This window comes from Symphalangus syndactylus, chromosome 1 (assembly GCF_028878055.3).
Source record: "Symphalangus syndactylus isolate Jambi chromosome 1, NHGRI_mSymSyn1-v2.1_pri, whole genome shotgun sequence".
In the NCBI taxonomy this organism is placed as follows: domain Eukaryota; kingdom Metazoa; phylum Chordata; class Mammalia; order Primates; family Hylobatidae; genus Symphalangus; species Symphalangus syndactylus.
Window position 1 is genome coordinate 96,069,031 of NC_072423.2, and position 23,708 is coordinate 96,092,738.

The window sequence follows — 23,708 nt, forward strand, 5'->3', positions numbered from 1 at the left end:
ACAGATACGCCAGAGATGCTGTATGACAGCAGGGGTGTACATCGGGGTGGGGGCCAGGTGAGGAAAGAGAGGAATCGAGGACAGCTCCTAGATTTTGGGAAAATGGAGGATCCACGCCTGAGATGGGGAGGCGGGAGAGAAGCAGGTTGGACACGGGCTGGGTAGTGGGAGCAAGAGCTCAGTGTGGGCCGCGCTAAGTTTGCAACATCTATTAGTCATCCAGTGGCGATGCCAAGTAATGATGTGTCTGTGGGGCTGCCAGCTGGACGGAGATGGGGCTCCACTCCACTTTGCACTCCTAGCATCCTGGTCAGGGCCTGGAGCAGTCTAGGCACAGGACAAAGGTTTGTTGAGAGAAGGAAGGCCTGCCTGCAAAGGCAAGTTTGCAATCGACCTTCCCAGGACCAACAGAGGGCAACACCATCCCCAAAACCAATCTTCCCCAGGCCTAGGGCTCACACCAACGTCTTCTGAACCTGGGGCTTCCTGAAGTCACTTTCCCTGGGCCCAGGAATCAATGAAGGGAGACCAGCCCCCCTCAAAAGACCCCAGCTTCAGGCCTGGCAGGGGGTGTGGACTGGGCTGTGGGTGAGAGGGACTGAGTTTTTAGGTGGGGGTGGGAAGGTAAGGCCACCTCTTGGAATAGGATGGCTGGCATTTCAGAACCCACACGCAGACTCTGGTCCAACAAGTTCATCAGGCAGAATTTTTTAAATAGAGGCTATTCCCAAAAACCCTGGCTGACATGTGGCTGTGCTTGCATTCCAGAAGAGTCAGGACAGGGCTGTGGGGAGAGGAGGTTAGGGGCTTCATGTTGTGGCATCTGGCCTTGTTCCACCCCAAACCCCATGTGTTCCAAGAGCTCATTCACTCATTCATTCACTCATCAAACATTGATCCCTTTGAGTCGGGTCCTGTGGTGGGCACTGGGAGCAAGGGATGAACTAGGGGCACCAGTGACAGTGGGGGACAGTATGTCCTCTTTAAATATATATATCAGCATTTCCAACATCTGGATGCATTTTCCAATTGATGCAGACATGTAATGAGGCTTCACTCCCCACTGTCGACACTTGCAACAATGCATCTTGCAACTGAAAATGGAAAATAGGGCCTAGGTGGTAAGTGTAGAATTGGAGGTGTACATAGTTGGGGTCAGGGAGTCAGGGAAGACTACCTGGAGGAGGTGAGTCTTAGCGGAGGAGTAGGAGTTGGCCAGGGAGGAAGGTACACAGAAGGGCTTCCAGGCCCAGGAAACAACAGAGGCACAGAAGTGAGAATGGGTGGGTGAGTTGGTGGGGGAACTCCAGGTGCAGAGGATGGTAGCAAAACAAACTAGAGCATCCAAGGTCCAAGTCCCCCAAGATCTTGACTTGCAGATTAAGGAGTTTGTTCAGGGCTGGGCGCAGTGGCTCACGCCTGTAATCCCAGCACTTTGGGAGGCCGAGGCAGGCGGATCACGAGGTCAGGAGATTGAGAACATCCTGGCTAACACAGTGAAACCCCGTCTCTACTAAAAATACAAAAAATTAGCCGGGCGTGGTGGCGGGCGCCCGTAGTCCCAGCTACTCTGGAGGCTGAGTCAGGAGAATGGCGTGAACCCGGGAGGCGGAACTTGCAATGAGCTGAGATCGCGCCACTGCACTCCAGCCTGGGTGACAGAGCGAGACTCCGTCTCAAAAAAAAAAAAAAAAAAAAGGAGTCTGTTCACCCAATCTGCTTTGGGCAGAGTGGGGTGAGTCCTAGAGACCCCTCTAGGTCTCTCACTCTTAGTAGCCCCAGAAGGCCTGGAGAGCTGCTTCTTGGTGCCAAGCAGGCAGTGACTCCATCAGATCTAGATTTGGGAAAAGCATCTCTGGTCAGGGCAGTGGCTGGCCATGAGGACCCTGAGAAGTAGATAGATTCACGGAGATTCTCAGGAGGCCAGACAGGAGACTATGGGGACAAATTAGATTAGAGAAGGGGAGAGAATGAAGGAGCTGTTGGGGAAAAGAAAACTGAGGCTCTGACATGGGTATCTGAGAGGAGAACCTCACAAGCTCTGACATGCTCTGGTTCCAGGTTCTGTTGGGGCTGATCCAAGATGGTAGCCTAGAGGTGCACAGAGATGGGGGCCTTGCTTTGCAAAAGGATGCTGGTTGCTGGCCCACAGCATGGTAATGAGATTTGAGCTCTATGTGCCCAGGGCTGGGAGGAGGGTCCTATCACTTTGAAAGCAAAGAGAGGCTCTAGAGAGGGGCATGTTGAGATAGGAGTGCTGCCTTGAGACACCTGGCTTTCCCCACTCTGGGTGGGCTCTCAGCAGGGTGGGTTTCCCCTGCCAGGCAGCACTGAAACCTCTGTGCCCTCTCGGGCTGGGAGAGTTTTTACCCTACATGTGGAACCATCCTGAAGGAGCGTCTGGATGGGACAGGGTACAGGGAAGGGAGCTGCCAAGAGTGCTGGCCAGGGACCTGGGTCTATGAGCCGGTTGTGGGGTGGGGTTGGGTACTTGATCCTGAGTGGGCCTCCTGGGGCCAGGATTGGTTCTAGAGTAGGAGGGGTGGATTGGGGATGGGGGAAGCCTGTAACTGGACTGCATTTGTCAGGTCCCAGGTTCTGGGTGACCTACTAAGGATTCTGGGTCCAGTGTGGGTCCCAGGTTAGATGTCCCAGTCCTGAGTCCATGTCCACAGTTCTGGGTGTTGAGTCTAGGACAGTGGTCTGGAGTTGATAGTCCAATCTAGGTCTGAGCCCTGACCCCAAGTCTAGGGTTCAGGGTCATGGTAGTGGCCTAGGGTCAGAATCAAGGTTGGGGTCAGTAACCAGGATGGGATCGAGGTCATGGTCCAAAATCTGGATCTGGGGACCTGTTGGGGGTCTGAGGTGAGTGTCACAGTCTGGGTATGGCGTTGGAGACCCAGGGCTGTGATCTGAGGTCATGGTTAGAGTCTCAGGTGGTGGGCCAAGGTTTGAGTCTGGGGTCCTGTTTGGAGTCTGGGGTCCTGTTTGGAGACTGCGTCCAAGGTCAGGGAGTCCGGGGTTATAGCCAGGGTTTGAGACGAAAGTCCCGGGATGGTGTTCAGAGGTCTGAATCTGTGTCTTGGTGACCGTCCAGGTTCCTTGTGATCAGGTCTGGTGTCAGGGCCGTGGCCTGATTGGGGAGCCTGGGATCCAGAGATGTGACCCGAGTGATCAGAGAATGGGTCTGGGGTCGTCTTCTGTGCCAGGTCCCTGTCGTGTTCCAGGCCCGGATCTCCGTCCAGCATCGAGGGCCGAAGTCACGGCCGGGGTCTGAGCCCACGGTCGCAGGTCTGGTTCGGGGTTAGATTCCGCGCGGCCTCCAGGGGGCGCCGTCGCCCGCCCGGCTCGGCCCCTCGCGGGCTCGCTGGCGTTGTGCGCGGCAGGCGGGGCCGGAGGCGGCGGCGGCTCCGGGGCGCGGGCGCGCGGGCGGCGGCGGCGGCGCCCCGACTGCAGTCCCGGCGGGAGCGGAGCGCGAGCCGGAGCCGGGGCCGGGCCCGAGCCGGCGCCATGGGGCGGCGCCGCCTGTGAGCGGCGGCGAGCGGAGCCGCGGGCGCCGAGCAGGGCCAGGCGGGAGGCGTCGGCGCCCGAGGCCGAGCGAGCCGCGGCCGGGCCGGGCCGAGCGCCGAGCGAGCAGGAGCGGCGGCGGCGGCAGCGGCGGCGGCGGCGGCGGGAGGAGGCAGCGCCGCCGCCAAGATGGCGGACCTGGAGGCGGTGCTGGCCGACGTGAGCTACCTGATGGCCATGGAGAAGAGCAAGGCCACGCCGGCCGCGCGCGCCAGCAAGAAGATCCTGCTGCCCGAGCCCAGGTGAGGAGAAGCCGCCCGCGGCCCCGGCCCGACCCCGCGGGCGCCCCGGCCGCGGCCCCGAGACCCTGGCCCCACGCTGGACCCCGCGACCTGGACCCCCGGGGCCGGCTCTCGCAACCCCCTATCGTCCCCCCAGCCCGGAGCAGCCCGGCCTTGGCGCCTGCGGGTCCAGACCCTAAGCCCCAGACCCTGGGCGCCTGAGCCCGGAGCGCCCCAACTCCGGAGCTCCTCTGCCCCATCGGCCCCCGGACCCACTCGGGTCCCCCTGGCCGCCCTGCTGCTCCCTTATCGCGCTCCACCGGCCCCCCCAAGTCGCTGTCAGCCCCTGGCTCCCGCCTTCTCCCACGGGGGCCCAGCGCGCCACTTCATCCTTCTCGGAGCAGCCCTTGGTCCCTGTGGGGTCCCCTCCCCTCTGCCGGCCACCATTTACCTCGCCTGACGATGTCACCCACCCTTTTGCTGTCCCTGCTCACGGCACCCGCCTTGAGATTTCCACTTCCCCCACCCGTCTCTCCTCCAGTCTACACTTGTGTGAGATGTGGGGGGACAGCCAGTCTTCCGGACTCTTCTCCCACCCTCTGGTGGGGTCGCTGTCCTGGAGTTGGGCTTGAGAGTGCTTTCAGGGCGGCGTGGTGAGCAGGACCTAGGGTGCTGCGGGCACCCTCCCCCTCGGACCGCGCTCAGGTGGGGGAAACATCCCCTGTGCCCTCTCCCCCACATTCGTCCTCTGGCAGGCCCTGCATATGGTGCCCCGTGGGTGCTGTTGACCAGGGGCCCTCCCAGCACACCTGCAACGGCTGGACCTTAGCTGCCGCCCCTGTAAGACAACTGACATCACACCTGGTATCAAAGTTTAGACTGTTCAGGATGTAGGTGCAAAAGTACACAGGATGTGGACGATTGCTGCGGTTTGTCCAGCATTTTATGGCTGATAGAGTATCTCTCCACTGTGTGAGCCTCTCAGCAGCGCATGGGGTGGCGAGGACAGGTGTGGTTTTGTCCCTGTGGAACAGGTGGGGAAATTGAAGCTCCAGAGGTGAGTGGCCTGCCCCGAGTCACACAGGTAGTCCCAGGTGGCACCTGGCCAACAGATCAGGGCTTCAGACTTCCGGTTCTACATTTCATCAGCTACCCTGGCCTGTGCCAGGGAGCAGACATGCCCGCCACGATTCTTTGTGTCGTGTGGCAACTCCTTGTGCATGCCTGAGAGTTAGCCTCCTCCTGGTGCCCCAGCGGGCTGGGGATGGGGCCTGTCCACACTGCCATGGTCTTATCCTGTGCCTCTGGGTAAGTCCCTTCCCTCACTGGGCCTCGGTCTTCTCATCTGTGAAATGTGAATGGCGTGAAATAAGAGCTGTGACTCTGCGGTGTCCCTCAGCCTTTGAAGCAGCCGTCTAAGCTCTGGCTGATGCTGCAGGGGTGCCATGCCCATGGCCCTCACCGGCCCCCTCTGCCATGCCCTGCTCACTGGGTGTTTGGATTGACTGAACGTCAGGCCTGGGAGAGGAAAATTGGTCTGCGTTTTGAAAAGGACGTTAGGGCCTTTTTTTAAGACATTTGCAATCAGATTTCTCAAAACAGGAACCAGACTGACTGTCAGCTGGGGGCTGTCCAGGGAGCAGTGACGGTTAGTACAGAAATGAGTTCAGAAATGACAAACCCACGAGGGAGGAAATGGGGGAGTTAGCCTCTAGGGCTCAAAACGGCTCTCCTTGGTGGCCGCAGCCTCGAGACCCTCCTGCAGGATGGAGTTCTGCAACGTGTGAGGCGGGGCCTTTTCTGGAACTGTCTGCCTTCAGGTAACCTCCCCCCAGAATGCATTGCTTCTGATGGGGCGCCGCCTTGGCTCTGCAGGTGTCAGAACCCTGAGAAACGAGATGTTCTTCTTTTCCTGTCCCCTTTCCCATCCGTGGTAGTGATGGCAGTGATAGCAATAATGATAGGAATTATTACTGACTTACCTGTTTTGACATCTGTCATCTCAATTCTTCCAGCAACCAACCTGTGAAGCTGGCAAGGCCATGCCTTGCATGTAGTAGTTGCTCAAGAAATACCAGGACTGTGTGATGCCCCCATGCAGTCGTGAGCAGAAACAAGGTTGGATAGGATTCTAGGAGGACAGCAGGAGGCCGAGCCAGGCAGCGCAGGTTTTCACATTGGGTCACCATCAGCAGCATGGCCTTCCGCAAATTTCCCACATCTGTGAAATGGACTGGAGGTGCGAGCGCCGAATGTCAGTGTGCTAAGGCCTGGGAAGGGCTACAGGCCACCCCTACGTGAGGGTCCAGGCCTGGGGCATTAGGGAGCAGGCCACCCTTTGCATAATGCCTTGCCTTGCACACCCACTGGGGCAGAGCACGCCCCCCCCGTCCCCCGCCGCCCCAATGGTGATCCTGACCATGTTTCATGTTTGCCTGACACTTTTCCGTTTGCAGAGTGCTTTTTACTCCATTTTGTCCTTTTGACAACTGTGAGAGGCAGGCCCAGCAGTTGGGATTCTCCCCTTTAGCAGTTGAAGTTATTGAGGCGCAGGGAGGGGAGGAGTCGTGTCCTCGTCACAGAAGAAAGCTGGAATGGGGCCTCGGGTTTCTGGACCACACAGGCCAGTGCTGTTTCTCTGCTGTGCTTTATCCCCTCCACCCACCCCTGCACACCACTGTTCTCGCCCCTGTCCACATTTTACGGTGTGGGCTGACTGGCACCCCTTGTCTGGGGCCATCAGCTGTCACAGTTCACAAGGCTCAGCCCAGAACTGAGGTGCCGTGGCAGAGCTACTGCACCGAGGGGCATCTCCACTCCAGGGTCCCGTCAGATGCAGGAGCCTGTCTTCCTCATATCCACAAGGTCAAGGTCAGAGTCAGGGAGAGGGGCTGTGGCTTGTGCCCGGGACAGGGTGCCACTGGGAATTGTTCACACCTTGAGGTGGCCCACCTCGGCAGCCCCTCCATGGCTGGTGCCTAGGGATGTGGCTTGACCAAGAACTGGGGCTGGCATCACAGCTTTGAGTTCCAAAGGCTAGGGAATGGGAGTGGTTAGGCACAGTGCCACATTGAGTTGGCACAGGGGCCTCCCCTTCTGTCACCCTATAGAATCCGAGGAAACAGTCCCTTTCCCCGACCTTCTTGTAGAAGGAGGCAGCGTCAGGCAGCATTGTGTATGTGGAAGATGGGAGACCTGGCTTCTCCCTCTACCACCAGCTCACATGGGACCCAGACGAGTCCCTTAGCCCGACAGGGCCTGCCTCAGTTTCCACCTCTGTAAAACAAGGAGGCTGGCCCTTCACTCTCAGGGTCTGTGGTCTGGGCCTTGCCCTGAAGGAACTGCTGTCTCCCTTTCCCAGCAGCCAGCAGTCTTGTAATTATCATCATTTGCTTAATATGACCATTGAGGCCTCGTGTAATTAATCTCTGGGCTCCTAGCTGAGGAGCCCTGCCTGGGCTCTCCCAGGAGGTTCCTCTGCCCTCCCCGGTGACAGTGGCAGCCCCAGCAGCAGATTGTCGGAGCTGGGTGCCTCTTGCAGCCTCCCGATTTCTTGGCTGTTTCCTGGTCCCTCCCCCACCGAGAGTTTCCTCCTTCCTGCCCCTTTCTGGCTTCCCTGTCTCCCCAGACCCTGCCCCTGTTCCTCAGCTGCCTCGTTCCTGTTAACTCTTTGCAGCCAGAACTTCCTGCCCTCGATTTGTGGGGGAAGGGGTGCAGCGGGAAGCTTTCTCCCTCCCTTCTTCCTTCACTCCTGCAGCACCAGCTGAAACCCTGCTGCTTCCAGCCTTTGTCCCTTACCCAGAACTTTCCACTTCAGTGGCAGCGTTCTCCCAACTCCTTTCCCTGAAAACAAGATGATCTTTCCTGCAGTCACTCCCTCTGGGCCTTTGAAGCACCGCCGTTCCCCAGGAAGGGTCTCTGGGATGTCTTTCCCATCTGTTTTCCTTTCCAGAGCATTGCGTTTCACTTATTTGCCATTAAGTCGCCCGCCTGCCGTTACCTGGGTAAATGGATTTGAAGGGAGTGTGAGCAATGCAGGTTGGAATCTGTGCAGGGAAACCTGGGCTGTTAACCCAGAATGAGGTGTCCTATTAGTGCACAATCAATTCCTAGTAGTAAGTTCCCGGTGACGTCAGGTGCAGGCGCGCTCCACAGCCAGTGTCTCCTCCCTGTGCCTAGGTTGCACCCAGGTGGGCTTGGCAGAGGGGCTGAGTGCTCAGGCTGGTGGGTTTGGGCTCCACGCGCTTGGCTGTTGCTTTCAGGATATGCTGTTGCCTCGGAACACATAGCAGGAACCAAAAGCACAGTGTAGCCCTTGAGGACGCACAGCCTCCCTCACACCTGCCCCTTTTTCCCGGGCCCCTTCCCTACTCCCCGCCGGCTCCCCATGGGTCAGTTTCCACTGCTGGATGGAGCTATATTCATGTTATTTCTACTCTGCTGCAACTGAGATACTAAAAATGAGGTGTTTGGCTGCAGCTTTTTTTCTAAAACAGTAATATCCCTTCTCTGCTTTGCTGCTTACTGCAAAGGGACGTGTCTGTGCCAGCAGAAGTGGGTTTTCTGGTATTAACATGTCGGCAGCTCTGTTCCCAGGTGGGGGCAATTTTCTGACTCTAGAGCCATTTCGTGTTTGGGATGGGGGACAACCCCCTCCTGGAAACCACAGGGCACGGAGTTCTGGAAGTTTGTTCTTGGTGCATTCTAGTGTGATGCAGATTACGGTCTCCATGTCGGCAGTAAATTGCAAGGTGTGGGTGCTCATGTCATATTTGTGAAGAAGCCGTGACATTTGACAAGGCCGCCAGAGTGCCTCTTCCCGAGCATCCCCGCAAGGGAGCTTCTTTGTGGCCGACACGACTTTCCAGAGCCCGGGCTGCTGCAGACCCTGGCTGTGTGCGCGGGTCCAGCTGGCTTTTTCTCTCCCCTGCTCAGGGCTTGCCTTGGACCTGATGGTTTGGGCTGGTCTTTCCTGTTTGATCTGTGGCCCCATCCTTGAGCTCTGAGGATGTTGTTCGCCCCAGGGAGAGTCGTTGAGAAACATTAAGAAGCCCCAGGGGACTTCCTTCTGCTGCTGGCACCTTGGTGTCAGGTTTCCTGGAAATGCCACAGGGAGCACTTCAGCCACAGCCACAGGCCCTGCTTCACTGGTTGGTGAACGCTCACTCATCTCCCAGGGGACAGTTCCCAGAGTGGCCGCACCAGACCTGCCAGGCCTGTAGCCTTCGTGCCAGCTTGCACTGTCCTGGCGTGGCAAAGCTTTAGCATCACTGTCGCACGAGGGGCACAGGAACCGTGGCCCCTGGCTGCCAGCTGCCAGCCGAGGCTGCCTCCCATCCTGGGTTCCAGGGAAGGGGGCTGCCCGTCTCCTACAGCCCCTGGTCAGGGACGGGAGGGCAGCCAGGCCAGAGGCTGGGCACGAGTCAGGGTCCTCCGAGCCTTGCACCCAGCTCTTCCACAGAGGTCAAGGGGGAGATGGAGGGTGCTCTAGTGGGAGGCCGTTTCTCAGGGAGCCTTTGGACATTTTCTTTGCCACTAACTCATTGTGGGCCTCCGAGCACGTGGCCCAGCCAGCCTCCTTGCCATCAGCAAGAGTGTGTTTGCCTCTGACTTGTCACCCCCTCCCGTCCACTCAGCTGTAGCCTCTGACCCCGAGCAGGAGACACCTGAGAGAGCCCAGGCCACAGAGGATGGCCTGGACTTTGTATTTCTTCTGAACCATGAGGTGCCAGAAGGGACCGGAAGTGCTCCCTTAGCACCCACTCCTTCCTTGTCACCCAGTGCTCAGTGCTGCAGCTGCTCACTGTCTTGGGCTGAGCCTGCTCCGGGAGCAGCAGGAGCTGGTGTGGGCTGCCGTAACTGCAGGGGTGCCAAGGTGGGACTGACCGCTCCTTCCCAAGGCTGGGCGGGCACCAAGCACCTCTGTGCCAAGGAGCCCTTGATACTTTGGCAGGGCAAGCCACGGGCTCTATCCACTGGGCCCGCAGTAGAGCGATGCAATGCCTGAAGCTGGCCTGTGAGCAGACGAGTCCCAGCCACCCTGCTCGGCTCAGCCCTGGCCACAGGCCCCATCCTCCAAGGCCTCGTCCTCTCCGAGGACACGGCAAATGTGGAGCAGAGGCTCGAGCAAGACTGGTTACTGTGTGATTCTAGCACGAGCTATGGGGTGCTGAGGAATGGGGCTCTGGCAGCTCTCTCCCATGGCCCAGCAGGTGGGGCATGGCGGGCAGCACGGCCAGCCTGGCATCTTAGAAGCCCCTCTTCTGCCGTGTCCACCCAGGCTTTGTAAATGGCCAGTGTGATGGTGGCAATTCAGCATCTCATTGACATCCTCATTTTACAGGGGGAAACTGGACATTTCAAGTTTGTGACCAGGTGGTGAGGGCCACTTGGAACCCAGGCACCTGTCCAATGGCCAGAGCAAAGGCGACTCTGAGGCCCTTGCCCAAAGGTGTTGGGAACCTTAGGGTCCTTCCATCTGGGACTGTTGAGGCCACTTGGTTCTCCTGATGCTCCAGAGTAGATCTTGGGAGCCATGTTCCCCCGGATCTCGGGGTTGCTGACCTGGGTGGGGGTCAGGGACACGCTCTGGGCTCACTGCCACTCCAGACTCTGTCAGTATCAGGGAGCAGTGTTGGAGACAAGGTGACCCAGCCCAGGAGGCTGTCGCACCCTTCTGCTCGCCATGCTTGCCACCCTTGCAGGAGCTGCCCCCAGTGACAAGTTCTTCCAACCTGCCAGTTCCCTTGGCGGCCAGACCCATGGGGATAGACAGGAAACCCTAAAATTGCCACTTTGGGGGCCTTCCATTCAAGGACTCTGCTCAGGCCTGACCTTGTGTTTGGTTTCTTGCTGGGGGGAGGGGGGTTGTTTATTTTATTTAAAAAACATTTTTTTCTTTTTAAGGAAGAAAGTGGAGTGCTGTGGGCCGGGAAGAATGTGGTGGCCATGCCCAGGCGTGGCTGCTGAGGGGAGAGATGGCCTCAGAGCCCTGGGTCCTGCTCCCTGCTGTTCCCAGGCCGGGGCCGACAGCAGAGCCCCTGGGAAGGAGGAAGGGGCTGCCCGGCAGGTTCCCCTGGCTGTCTCAGGCAGGGAAGCGAGCATGCTTCCCCCTTGGAGACTTTGTGTGTCTAGTTGAAAAGTGGCAGTGGCTACTCCCTGGCTCCTAGGTGGCCATTCCCTCTGCCAAGCTGGCACCATTTTTTTTTTTTTTTTTTTTGAGACAGAGTCACCCAGGCTGGAGTGCAGTGGCGCGATTTTGGCTCACTGCAACCTCCATCTCCAGGGTTCAAGCGATTCTTCTGCCTCAGTCTCCTGAGTAGCTGGGACTGCAGGCATACGCCACCATGCCCGGCTAATTTTTGTATTTTTAGTAGAGACGGGGTTTCACCATGTTGGTCAGGCTGGTCTTGAACTCCTGACCTCATGATTTGCCCGCCTCGGCCTCCCAAAGTGCTAGGATTACAGGCGTGAGCCACCGCACCCCGCCAAGCTGGCACCATTTTTGCAGGCTCCTAGAAAGCAAGTCTGGGACTCAGTGGTGCTTACTGCTGAAGCCCTGTGGCCCCCATTCCCGGGACAATGCCCGGCTCCTGGTGGGTGACCCCTACAGGCTGGGATTGCTTTGCCTGTCATCTGCATCTGCCTGTCGCTACCTTCCGCTTGACCAGCACCTGATCATAGCCATTTGACCCTCCACTGCCCTGGAAGACTGGCATTTTGTGATTTTTTTTTTTTTTTTTTTTTTTTGCTTTTTTTCCATCCCCTTCTGTGGACCAAAATGTCCCCAAACCCAAAAATCTGGTGCAGAACCAGAGTCCTGGCTTCCCGGCCCACCGCCCAGGTGAGATGCAGGCCCCGACCTTGGGGTTTTCTCCACGCTCCAGTCTCCCAGTGCACAGCCTGTGCCCTGAGGGTCGCCCCGGGCCCAGGCCTCCTGTCTGCAGGTGCCGAGGGCAGGGACTGTGTCTTTCTCAGTTCAAGAGATTTTTATGAAGCCCCTGCTGTGTGTGAAACACCACAATCTCTGTCCACCGTTTCCTGTGTCCCTGGGAGTCCCACATGCTGGGAAACATGTCCTTGATGGTGGCTGGTGGACGTGAGCTGGCATGTGGCCCGAAGGGGCGGGTGTGCTGGTGTGGACAGGGGGCCCATCCTCGGAGCTCCTGTCAGTTCTCAGAGGGCATCCTCACTCCCCGGTGGGGGGCATGGGCCCTCCTCTTCCTATCCAGGCAGGGTCTGTTCCAAAGGAGTCATAGGATGTGAACTCAGGGTCACCTAGGCCCATCCTTGTCTTCAGTGCCCTGCTTCCTGTTGGAGACAACTTTGGAAGAGGCCGCAGCCCCTTCCAGCCTCTGAGGGTGGGGAGCAGGCCAGGGGGTCACGGCCTTGGAACCATGCTCATGGCAGCCCTGCTGTGCTGGTGCTATGTCGTTCGGCCTTTCCTGAGGAAGGCTCGAACCAAGTGAGATAAGGGGCTGAGGCCCGGGAGTCCACTGCAGCCCTTCCCGGAAGGACAGTGCCCAGTGGAAGCGGATAGGAGCCGCCTCTCGAGGCCAAGGCCAGAGGCCAGGCAGGGTCCACAGGCCAGGTCCGCACTGCCTGGAGCTGCTCTCCGCAGACGGCTCTTCTGGCTGAAGCTGCCGTTCCTTCCAGACCCTCGGACCCAAAGCCTGGAAGCCCTCACGGGGCTGGCCTCATAACCCTTCTCCCAGTCCCCAACAGCCTGAGCCTTCTCTCACCCACCCCCTTCCCCTTCTTCCTGCCCAAGTGTCGCCTCTGCCTGGACTTCCTCCGCGTGGTGCCTCCAGTGGAGTCGGGCCACCCGCTGCCCTGGACCGAGCCTCCTGAGTCCTGCTCTCCTGCCCACTCCTTGGCTGTGAAGCCCCTGGTTTGCAAGGCCCTGCCCTCCCCCTCACCATGGCGTTTGTGTGCCCTCTCCCCTGCCCCATTGGCCTCTTGCTCATCCCTGGACATACTGTCCCCTGCCTGTTCCCACATCTACCGGCCTCCCTGGCTTCGCCACCTGCCGAGATCCCGCTTGCACTCCAGGAACCCAGTGGAGTACCACCTTCTCCGCACAGCCTCTCCAGACCCAGAGGCCTCCTCTCCTTCCCAAGGCTTCTGCACACGCTGTCTGGTATCACAGGCTCAGAACCATGCCCTGGGCAGGGCTGCTTGGAGCAGGGGGTGGCTTTGGCATGAGGTACCCAGTGCCTCGGGTAGATGTGCAGCGGGTCCTTGTGACCACAGCCTGGGTGGCCAGTCCGACCTGCCCTGGGCTGGGCTCCTAGGGGCAGGCAGGGCCGGGGTGCAGATAGGCAGGGGCCATGCCAAGCACAGAGAACCTGGACTTGCGGATCCAAATCTCCACCAGCTGCAGTCTTTTCACAGGCGGCCTGCTGGTGGCCCCATAGATCTGCAGGGCCATGTGAGCATGACATGGGCTCAGGTGTGTTGGCCCTTCAGGCCCCCAGCCCTGCACATGCCCTCAGTATGGCAGCTACACGTTACCCCAGGAGCCCAGACTAGTGAGGACCAGATGCAGGCCTCAGCTGGCTGTTGGGACAGACCGGCAGGGCTGGGCTGGAGGTGGGCCAGGAGAGGGCAGGAGGGGACAGTAAGGTGGTATTTGAGGCCGGCAGTGTAGCCTGGTGTGGCTCTCCCAGACAGCACTCAGTGTGGGGTGAGATAAACAGGGTGGGGGATGTCGGGTTGGGTTTTGAGGGTCACAATGGCCAGGCCCTCCCCTATGGCCATACCAAGCAACCCAGGGCAGGGGTCACATTTTATATGCAAGTACTAGGGACACATGAACCAAGCCATGGCCTTTTCTTACGATTTAAAAAATTGAGATGCAATTCATATAAGATTCATCATTTTATTATACAATTTAGTGTTTTTTAGTACATTGACCATGTTGTGCAACCCTTACCCCAAAAAGAAACCCCGTCCCTACCGCAGTCACTCTTCTCCCTCTCTCCAGCCCCCGGCAGCCACGGATCTGCGTTCTGTGTCGGTGGATCTGTTCATATGAGTGGAATCGCACAATATGTGGTGACCCTCTGTGACTGGCTTCATGTTTTCAAGGCTCATCCACGTTGTGGCCCCTGTTGGTGCCTCGTTCCTTTTTACAGCCGAGCCATGTGCCGCTGCGTGGAGATGCCACATGTGTGTCTTTTCATCCGCTCACAAACCAGGCTTGGCTTTTGTGACTTGGCCAAGTTCCCAAAGCCAGCGGGTGGCAGCACCGGGACGAGACCCCACAGGCGGTGGGCCTCTGAGCAGGGGGCCACCTGCCGGCCACCCTGGCCTTTGAGGACACAGCCTGGCGGGGGCAGTGCAGGCAAAGGTTTCCTCGAAGCCCTCTGGTCTGACCTGTGGCTGGGATAAGTGAGTAGGCCTGACGGGCTGGCCTCCTTCCTGGAGGGAGTGGTGACACCACCACAGTGCCCTCAGCTTGCGTTTCTGGGCCTGCAGCCCCCACAGGCTCTGGGGGCTTCTGCTTACTGCGCCCCTCTGTCTCACAGCATCCGCAGTGTCATGCAGAAGTACCTGGAGGACCGGGGCGAGGTGACCTTTGAGAAGATCTTTTCCCAGAAGCTGGGTGAGTATGGCAGTGGCTCTGCCAGCCACTGGGCTTGACTTCTTGCCCCTACCCCAGCCAGCCCAGCTGTGCTCCCCACTCTCCGGAGATTTGGCCTCCCATCCACTCAGGGTGGAGCAGCCAGCGAGAACCCAGGGGGGTTGCTCCAAGTCGCCGCGACCCTGCGTGCCTCCTTGCCCCTGGCTGTCGGCCCAGGGAGCCCCGTGGTGGGGGTGGGGGCCCAGAGTCTTCCAGGGCTGCCAGGGAAGTTCCTCCTTTGGGGTTTTTGTTTTTGAGAGTTGCAGCTTCCCCTTGGCGCGGCCGCAGCTGCTCTGGGCCGTTGGTAGAACTGACAGGAAGAGGCGGGGCCCTTCCTGTGGTGCCTGCTGAGCTGTGGTTGGCCCCGCCCCACGCCATGGGCCCTCTTTGTAAGCAACCTGCCTGGTGCTGGCCCTCCATTCCTCCTCCAGCTGGTGTCTGATGCCTGCTGTCAGAAGTTTCATGCGACCCACCCTGTGGACCTGGCCCGGAGGGCAGGCTTGGGGCAGGTCTCGGGAAGCAGGCTCCAGCCCCACATGGCTCTGATTTGGCCTTCCCGAGAACAGGAGCTCAGCTCTGGACAGGGGGTATCCTGGCCTGATGGGATCAGGCATTGGAGGTCAGCCTGGGGGAGTCGGTGTGTCAAGAAGCACAAAGTTTGGGTCCCAGGCCTGTGCCATGTGTCCTTGGGCAAGTTGCTTCACCTCTCTGAGCCTGATGGTGTCCTCATCTGGGAGATGGGACTCATGAGTCCCACTGCACAGGCCTATCAGATTCAGATGAGAGCACTGTGCCCACTGTGAAGCCTGGCCCCCATTCCTCAAAGGCCCTGCACTAAAGGCCAGGCAGTGAGGACTGAAGTGATGGCCGCAGCTCTGACCCAGGTGCCCAGGCAGTGCCCCCGAAGGCATGGGAGGCCACCCAGCTCAAGCCTGGTCACCCATGTCAGACTGGAGGCCTCAGGAGGGCCTCTTTCCCCTGGTAGTGCTTGGGGACCAGGGTCCAGGCCCCTTACTCAGGCATGAGGACACCGTATCTGGGGTTCCCTGAGAGCCCCTCCCACAGCCCACCTTGCCTCTCCAGTTCCCTGTGGCTTATACCCCTTCCATGCCCCCTGCCCTGAGGCCCCAGCCCCCAACCTCTTTCCCAGGGACCTGCCACTTGGTGGAGTAACCCTGAGTTCCACTTGAGCCTCTGCCACAGACAGTGTGTCTGACCAGCTCCCTGAGCCCTCGTTTCCCCAACTGGACCCACCCTCCCTGCCTGTTTCTCAGGCTGCTGTGCAGATCAGCCAGACACTGGAGGGGGGCAGGGCCCAGAAGAGTGGTGTGGCCTCTCAGAGCCCCCTGCTAACCTTCCCCCCATGCTGCAGCCTGACCTGGCCCCAGTGGCCACAGCATCCCAGGGCCCCCAGACTGAATCGTGTGGCACCTGCACAGCCCGCCCCGGTGGGGGGTATCGGCCTCACAGAGCAGGCACAGGGCCCTGGGCTGCAGTGAGTGGGGGCCCAGGTGCCAAGCCAGGGCTACCTGATGCCAGAGCCAACCCCGCTCCTCTGCCTCACCCTGGTGCCCATCTCCGTCCAGCTGCCACCTGGGGAAACAGATTTCAGGAAGAGAGTAGAAACACTGGGGCCCCAACCCAGAATCCAGGAATCTTCAAGTTGGCAGCAGCCTTAGCAGCTGCCTGGCCCACCCCTTGCCTGGGGCCGAGACCACCTTTGCCACCTCCATAGCCAGTTCTGCCCAGGGAGCCCAACCCACACCATCCGCAACGATGGGAAGGCCTCTGAGAGAGGCGTGGCTCTGTGACCTTACACTGTTGCCTTCAGGGTACCTGCTGTTCCGAGACTTCTGCCTGAACCACCTGGAGGAGGCCAGGCCCTTGGTGGAATTCTATGAGGAGGTGAGACCCCGAGGCCCAGGCCCTGCTCTGCCCGGAGAAAGGGGAGGAGGTTGGGGTGGCTTTGTGGAACCCACAAGCCGCCTGGCTTGGGCATCCCCATTCCCTGCTGGGCTCTAGATGACCTGCAGGAATCCTGTCCTCCAGATCAAGAAGTACGAGAAGCTGGAGACGGAGGAGGAGCGTGTGGCCCGCAGCCGGGAGATCTTCGACTCATACATCATGAAGGAGCTTCTGGCCTGCTCGCATGTGAGTGTCCTCAGCTGGCCCTGTGTGCTGGCCCAGAGTCACCTGCAGATTGGGAGGGGAAGAGAGGACCCTGCTGAGAATTCATGGCCACCTCTGTCTTCCCCAGCCCTTCTCGAAGAGTGCCACTGAGCATGTCCAAGGCCACCTGGGGAAGAAACAGGTGCCTCCAGATCTCTTCCAGGTGTGTACCTCCCGGTCCCTCCCCAGACGAGGTCACCTTGGACAGCCCCGGGTCAACAAACCTGGTCAGCTGGGGGAGGGGCCTGGGCAGCCATGGTCTCTCGGGTCTCAGTCACCAACCTCCAGCTTCCTCCTTTAGCCATATATCGAAGAGATTTGTCAAAACCTCCGAGGGGACGTGTTCCAGAAATTCATCGAGAGGTGAGAGCAGGGTAGTGTGGGAGAGGAAGGGGGAGGGAGGGGCCACTCTCAGAAGGGGTGTGGCTGGCATGGAGGGCAGAAGCCAGCCTTCATTAGGCCCTGAGCAGGCAGGTGGCTGGCCCGTCAGTGGCCCCCTTGCAAGGACTCCTGAGAAGTCAGACAGGCTGCAGGTTATCTTCTCCCACCCTGCCCTCCTCAGCACCACGCAGCTCAAAGCCCATCCCAGGCAGTCTGCTAGCTCCGGGGAGCTAGGAGAGCTGCGCCACCTGTGCCTCTTTGTCTCCCGTGGGCTGTATAGCACCTTGCTGGCCCACCCGGACTGAGAAGCATCCGGGTTGTGGTAGGGGTGGGCCCAGGAGAGCACACGGCCTCCGTGACCCTCACAGCCAGAGTTGGCACGGTGGGTGGGAATTGTAGGCAGATTTCAGCCAGCTTTAGGGAGCAGCTTTTTTAGGGTCACTGCTGCCCAGCCATGGAGTGAGCTCTGTGTCACTGGAGGTATGCAAGCAGGGAGGTGAGATGCACTTGTCAAGGATATGGTAGCAGGAAGTCTGGGTTAGACTGGAAGACCTCCTTTCTGTTCGGATCTGATTCCAGCAGGAAGCTACAGCCAGGTGGCCGAGGGCCATGCTGGGCACCCAAGCAGCCCTGACTGGTGCTGTGGGTGGGCAGGCCCTCAACATATCATTCCTGGAAGAAGACATTAAAGCTCCTGATGTTTCCACATCTACCCTCACGGGACCCCAGGGAGTGGCGGCTGGGTGGGGCAGGCTCATGACAGCATCATCCTTCCCACGTTCTGAGTGGCCCCTGAGCCCAGATTCTTCTCTTCCAGCGATAAGTTCACACGGTTTTGCCAGTGGAAGAATGTGGAGCTCAACATCCACGTGAGTGGGCTTGGGTGGGGCGTGGAAAGCCGTGCACCCTGCTGCTCCTCTCCTGGGAGCTGGGCCTGTGGCTTGGCTGGGAGTGGGGAGGTCAGGGGATTTCTGTCCTCCCAGGGCCGTGGCTATGGGGGTCAGGGCCGGGATCCCAGCATGGGGAGGCTGGAGCAGGTAAATGTGTGGCGAGGATGGCCAGGACATGGGTATGGGGACCCTGGCATGGGGCCAGCCCCTGCTGCCCAGGTGCCTCTGCCCCAGGGCTGGGCAGAGGCAGCCTGTGGTGACCGCAGCTGTCGCTGCCCCACAGCTGACCATGAATGACTTCAGCGTGCATCGCATCATCGGGCGCGGGGGCTTTGGCGAGGTCTATGGGTGCCGGAAGGCCGACACAGGCAAGATGTGAGCACCCTACTCGGCACGCTGGGATGCCTGGGGGAGCCGGGCTCCTGGGGACCCTGAGGGGCTGGGTTCCGCACAGGGCTACCTGCTGCCCCATGCAGTCCTGTCTTGCCGTGCTGCTGTTGCCCCCTGCAGGCTCCTCTGGCCCCAGTCCTCCCTGTCTCTGATTTGTGTCACACGCTGGTCCTGGGTCTAGTCTTTCTCTCAAGCGCCCCCTGAGGCAGCCCTGGGCCCCTGCTCCGAGGGTGGGTGTCAACCGCTGCCCTCTGCCCCGCAGGTACGCCATGAAGTGCCTGGACAAAAAGCGCATCAAGATGAAGCAGGGGGAGACCCTGGCCCTGAACGAGCGCATCATGCTCTCGCTCGTCAGCACCGGGGTGAGCTGGGTGGGCCAGGCTGCCATTGAGGCTCTGGAACCCCGGGCGCCCCTGCTGACTGCCCCTCCCCTCCCCTCCTAGGACTGCCCATTCATCGTCTGCATGTCATACGCGTTCCACACGCCAGACAAGCTCAGCTTCATCCTGGACCTCATGAACGGTGAGTGCTGGCCTGGCCCCAGGGTGGGCTGGGCCCAGGCATGGGAGGCTGGGGCAAGACACTGAGTGCTGTCTGTGGGGCTGCCTCCCTCAGGTGGGGACCTGCACTACCACCTGTCCCAGCACGGGGTCTTCTCAGAAGCTGACATGCGCTTCTATGCGGCCGAGATCATCCTGGGCCTGGAGCACATGCACAACCGCTTCGTGGTCTACCGGGACCTGAAGGTGAGCACCCCTGCTGTCCCAGGCTGGGCCTCCGTGGCTATCCTCTCCTTCCTCTCGACATCCCAACCACCAGGCCCAGAGGATTGGGGCTCCTGGGACATGGCCACCCCGTGTCTTCCCATCTCCGCCCCTGCCCTTCCCACCGAACCACTCTCTGGGTCCAGGTTGTGGCTGGGGACAGGAGAGAGGACCCCACCTTTGCCCTTTCCTTGGGGACCCATCGTCCTCTCCAGTGAAGCAGTGACCCAGCTGGCATCTTGCCTGGCTGGGCCCCATCCTGAGCTGCCCCAGGCAGCTCACTGGGCTTCCTCCACAGCCGGCCAACATCCTTCTGGACGAGCATGGCCACGTGCGGATCTCGGACCTGGGCCTGGCCTGCGACTTCTCCAAGAAGAAGCCCCATGCCAGCGTGTGAGTGCCCCCCACCCTCTCCCTCCCCACCCCTTGCCGCTCCCACTCATGGCCCCCTTGCTCCCACAGGGGCACCCACGGGTACATGGCTCCAGAGGTCCTGCAGAAGGGCGTGGCCTACGACAGCAGTGCCGACTGGTTCTCTCTGGGGTGCATGCTCTTCAAGTTGCTGCGGGGGTGAGTGGCCCGTCCCAGGTGGGCAGGTGGGTTGGGGCTAAGAGAAGTTCCTCCCCAATCCAGGTGGGATGCCAAAGGAGGGGAGACCATAGCTGCCTTGGTGTTAGGGGTGGCACCGTCCCTGACTTTGGCCACCGCTCATTCATGCTGCCTGCCTCCCTTTCCCCATTCCTGTCCTTTGACATTGGTTTTTGGCCTCTCTTGCCCAGGCACAGCCCCTTCCGGCAGCACAAGACCAAAGACAAGCATGAGATCGACCGCATGACGCTGACAATGGTGGGTGCAGGTCTCAGTGCAGGGCCGCGGGGGAGCTGGGGGGAGCTCCTGTGGGTACCAGGGCATGACTCTTGCTTCCCACCAGCCAGCAGAGATCTCGGCCACTGACCCCTACTCTGGCCTCCGAGACAGACCTCCTGCCCCGTAGGCTCTCGCCCTCCCCGTGCTGTTGGAGCATGACTGCTGGGCGAGCTAGGAAGCTGTGCCCCATCTGTCCCTCTGCGGGGGCCTGGACCTCTCTCTCCCCTGAGCTGGGATGGGGTCAAGGGCTCTTCCTAAGCCCCTGCTAATGTCCCACTCCTCTCTAAAGGCCGTGGAGCTGCCCGACTCCTTCTCCCCTGAACTACGCTCCCTGCTGGAGGGGTTGCTGCAGAGGGATGTCAACCGGAGACTGGGCTGCCTGGGCCGAGGGTGAGTGCCCTGGCGCCTTGGGCATGCTGCTGGCTGTGCCCCCTTGAGGACAAGGGCTGTGTCCCGTCACCTGGAACCTCCTCCAAGGTCCCAGCCTCCTTGGAGGAGCTCACAAGTTGGGGCATAGCCAGCCCTGTCCAATGTTCTCAGGGTGGAGGGGCTGCCCTGGGGGTTGGAGCTGCTGGAACCAGCTGGTAACTGGCTTCCGGAGGGGCCCTTGTCACAGACGATGATGATAGCAGCTTTTTATGTTTATTGAACATTTATTAAGCACTGGGCATAGGCTTGCAAAATTTACCAGTGTTAAAACCCACAACCCTATGATGTAGGAACTTCTGTTCTCCCATTTGAAAGATGAGGAAACAGCTCAGGCTTAAGGAACTTGCCCAAGTTCACAGAGCCAGAAAGTGGCTCAACCAGGAGTTAAGCCCAGGGCTGAGGGTGGGGCTGAGCCAGATGACTGGCTTCTCCCCACAGGGCTCAGGAGGTGAAAGAGAGCCCCTTCTTCCGCTCCCTGGACTGGCAGATGGTCTTCCTGCAGAAGGTAACAGTCTGTGGCAGGGACTGGGGATGCTCTGCAGCCCCACCCCCGAGCTAATGCCCACGACCCCCGTTCTGCTGCAGTACCCTCCCCCGCTGATCCCCCCACGAGGGGAGGTGAACGCGGCCGACGCCTTCGACATCGGCTCCTTCGATGAGGAGGACACAAAAGGAATCAAGGTACTGGGCCTTGCCTGGCCTCTTGTACCTGGGCTGTGATCCTAGCCTGGGGGAGGATCCCTGTCCCTTCTTATCACCTGTGAGACCCTGTGCCAGCCCTGCCAGCTTGTAGGCCTCAGCTCCTCCTCGGCCAACTTCCCTGGTGGTGGCAGTTGCACTGACCATCCCTACCCAGGGCCTTGGGTCTCAGCAGCCTGTGGCTGATGGTATTCTGGCATCTCTGTCCATCCATGTGCCCATGCCCCATCCACCTGGTAAAGTTACTGGACAGCGATCAGGAGCTCTACCGCAACTTCCCCCTCACCATCTCGGAGCGGTGGCAGCAGGAGGTGGCAGAGACTGTCTTCGACACCATCAATGCTGAGACAGACCGGCTGGAGGCTCGCAAGAAAGCCAAGAACAAGCAGCTGGGCCATGAGGAAGGTGAGGGTCGCCGGCTGCTGCGGCACCAAGCCCCTTCCTGCTTAGAAGTGAGCAGCTGGCTCGGGTTTAAGGAACTCACCCTGGATCACAGCCAGAAAGTGGCAGCTCTGGGATTGAAACTCAGGCTGGGGCCGGGCATGGTGGCTCACGCCTGTAATCCCAGCACTTTGGGAGGCCAAGGAGTGCAGATCACTTGAGGTCAGGAGTTTGAGACCAGCCTGGCCAACATGGTGAAACCGTGTCTCTACCAAAAAATACCAAAAAAATTAGCCAGGCATGGTGGCACGCGCCTGTACTCCCAGCTACCCGGGAGGCTGAGGCGGGAGGATCGCTTGAACCTGGGAGGTGGAGGTTGCAGTGAGCCAAGATTGTGCCACAGCCCTCCAGCTTGGGCAACAGAGTGGAGACCCTGTCTCAAAACAACAAAAAAAACCCAGGCGGGGCCGGCTGAGTCTCTTCTGTCTCTCGCCTCAGACTACGCCCTGGGCAAGGACTGCATCATGCACGGCTACATGTCCAAGATGGGCAACCCCTTCCTGACCCAGTGGCAGCGGCGGTACTTCTACCTGTTCCCCAACCGCCTCGAGTGGCGGGGCGAGGGCGAGGCCCCGGTAAGGAGCCCGTGCGGGGGTCCGGGAGCCGGGCTTCCGGGTGGCTGCCGGCCCAGCTCTTACCTGCACCACCCATCCCTGGCCCTGCAGCAGAGCCTGCTGACCATGGAGGAGATCCAGTCGGTGGAGGAGACGCAGATCAAGGAGCGCAAGTGCCTGCTCCTCAAGATCCGCGGTGGGAAACAGTTCGTTTTGCAGTGCGATGTGAGTGGGGGCTGAGCCAGGGGTGGGAGGCGAGGGGCCAGGCCAGGCAGGCTGGGGAGAGCCCCAGCCTTGACAGAGCTGGGCTTGGCATGTGCAGAGTGACCCTGAGCTGGTGCAGTGGAAGAAGGAGCTGCGCGACGCCTACCGCGAGGCCCAGCAGCTGGTGCAGCGGGTGCCCAAGATGAAGAACAAGCCACGCTCACCCGTGGTGGAGCTGAGCAAGGTGCCGCTGATCCAGCGCGGCAGTGCCAACGGCCTCTGACCCACCCGCCCGCCTTTTATAAACCTCTAATTTATTTTGTCGAATTTTTATTATTTGTTTTCCCGCCAAGCGGAAAAGGTTTTATTTTGTAATTATTGTGATTTCCTGTGGCCCCAGCCTGGCCCAGCTCCCCGGGGAGGGGCCCGCTTGCCTCGGCTCCTGCTGCACCAACCCAGCCGCTGCCCGGCGCCCTCTGTCCTGACCCTAGGGGCTGCCTGCTCCCAGTGTCTTCCTGTGGGGGAAGAGCATAGCCCTCCCACCCCTTCCCCGAGGGATGATGCCACACCAAGCTGTGCCACCCTGGGCTCTGTGGGCTGCACTCTGTGCCCACAGGCACTGCTGGGTGGCCCAGCCTCCCTCACCAGGGGCAGGCACAGCACAGGGATCCGACTTGAATTTTCCCACTGCACACCCTCCTGCTGCAGAGGGGCAGGCCCTGCACTGTCCTGCCCCACAGTGTTGGCGAGAGGAGGGGTCCGTTGTCTCCCTGGCCCTCAAGGCCTCCCACAGTGACTCGGGCTCCTGTGCCCTTATTCAGGAAAAGCCTGTGTCACTGGCTGCCTCCACTCCCACTTCCCTGACACTGCGGGGCTTGGCTGAGAGGGTGGCATTGGCAGCAGGTGCTGCTACCCTCCCTGCAGTCCCCTCTTGCCTCAACCCCCAGCACCCGGGCTCAGGGACCACAGCAAGGCACCTGCGGGTTGGGCCATACTGGCCTCGCCTGGCCTGAGGTCTCCCCGATGCTGGGCTGGGTGCGACCCCATCTGCCCAGGACGGGGCCGGCCAGGTGGGCGGGCAGCACAGCAAGGAGGCTGGCTGGGGCCTATCAGTGTGCCCCCCATCCCGGCCCATCAGTGTACCCCCGCCCAGGCTGGCCAGCCCCACAGCCCACGTCCTGTCAGTGCTGCCACCTCGGGGCGCCGCCTCGCCCACCGCATGCCCCCTCGTGCCAGTCGCGCTGCCTGTGTGGTGTCGCGCCTTCTCCCCTCCCGGGGCTGGGTTGGCGCACCCTCCCCTCCCGTCTACTCATTCCCCGGGGCGTTTCTTTGCCGATTTTTGAATGTGATTTTAAAGAGTGAAAAATGAGACTATGCGTTTTTATAAAAAATGGTGCCTGATTTCGGCTGTCTCAAGACTCTTTTTGTACCTGGTGACCACTTTTCAGCTTCTGCTGGGCCGGGGCCCGAAGGGGAGGGTCTCGGTGGTACCAGGTCTCCTCCACCGC

At 60.1% G+C, this 23,708-nt stretch overlaps 1 protein-coding gene across 1 annotated transcript; it reads left to right on the forward strand.

Annotated features, from left to right (window-relative positions):
• The first annotated feature begins 3,431 nt into the window (after positions 1 to 3,431).
• GRK2 (G protein-coupled receptor kinase 2) lies at positions 3,432 to 23,601 on the forward strand. Its single transcript, XM_055268648.2, has 21 exons — positions 3,432 to 3,809; positions 14,318 to 14,394; positions 16,244 to 16,317; positions 16,462 to 16,563; positions 16,670 to 16,744; positions 16,883 to 16,944; positions 17,780 to 17,831; positions 18,136 to 18,227; positions 18,505 to 18,604; positions 18,686 to 18,764; positions 18,858 to 18,988; positions 19,305 to 19,399; positions 19,469 to 19,576; positions 19,786 to 19,852; positions 20,163 to 20,263; positions 20,741 to 20,807; positions 20,888 to 20,983; positions 21,244 to 21,406; positions 21,881 to 22,017; positions 22,108 to 22,221; positions 22,319 to 23,601. The coding sequence occupies exons 1-21, from the start codon at positions 3,697 to 3,699 to the stop codon at positions 22,481 to 22,483; spliced, it is 2,070 nt and encodes a 689-aa protein (XP_055124623.1). The 5' UTR covers positions 3,432 to 3,696; the 3' UTR covers positions 22,484 to 23,601.
• The last annotated feature ends 107 nt before the right edge of the window (positions 23,602 to 23,708 follow it).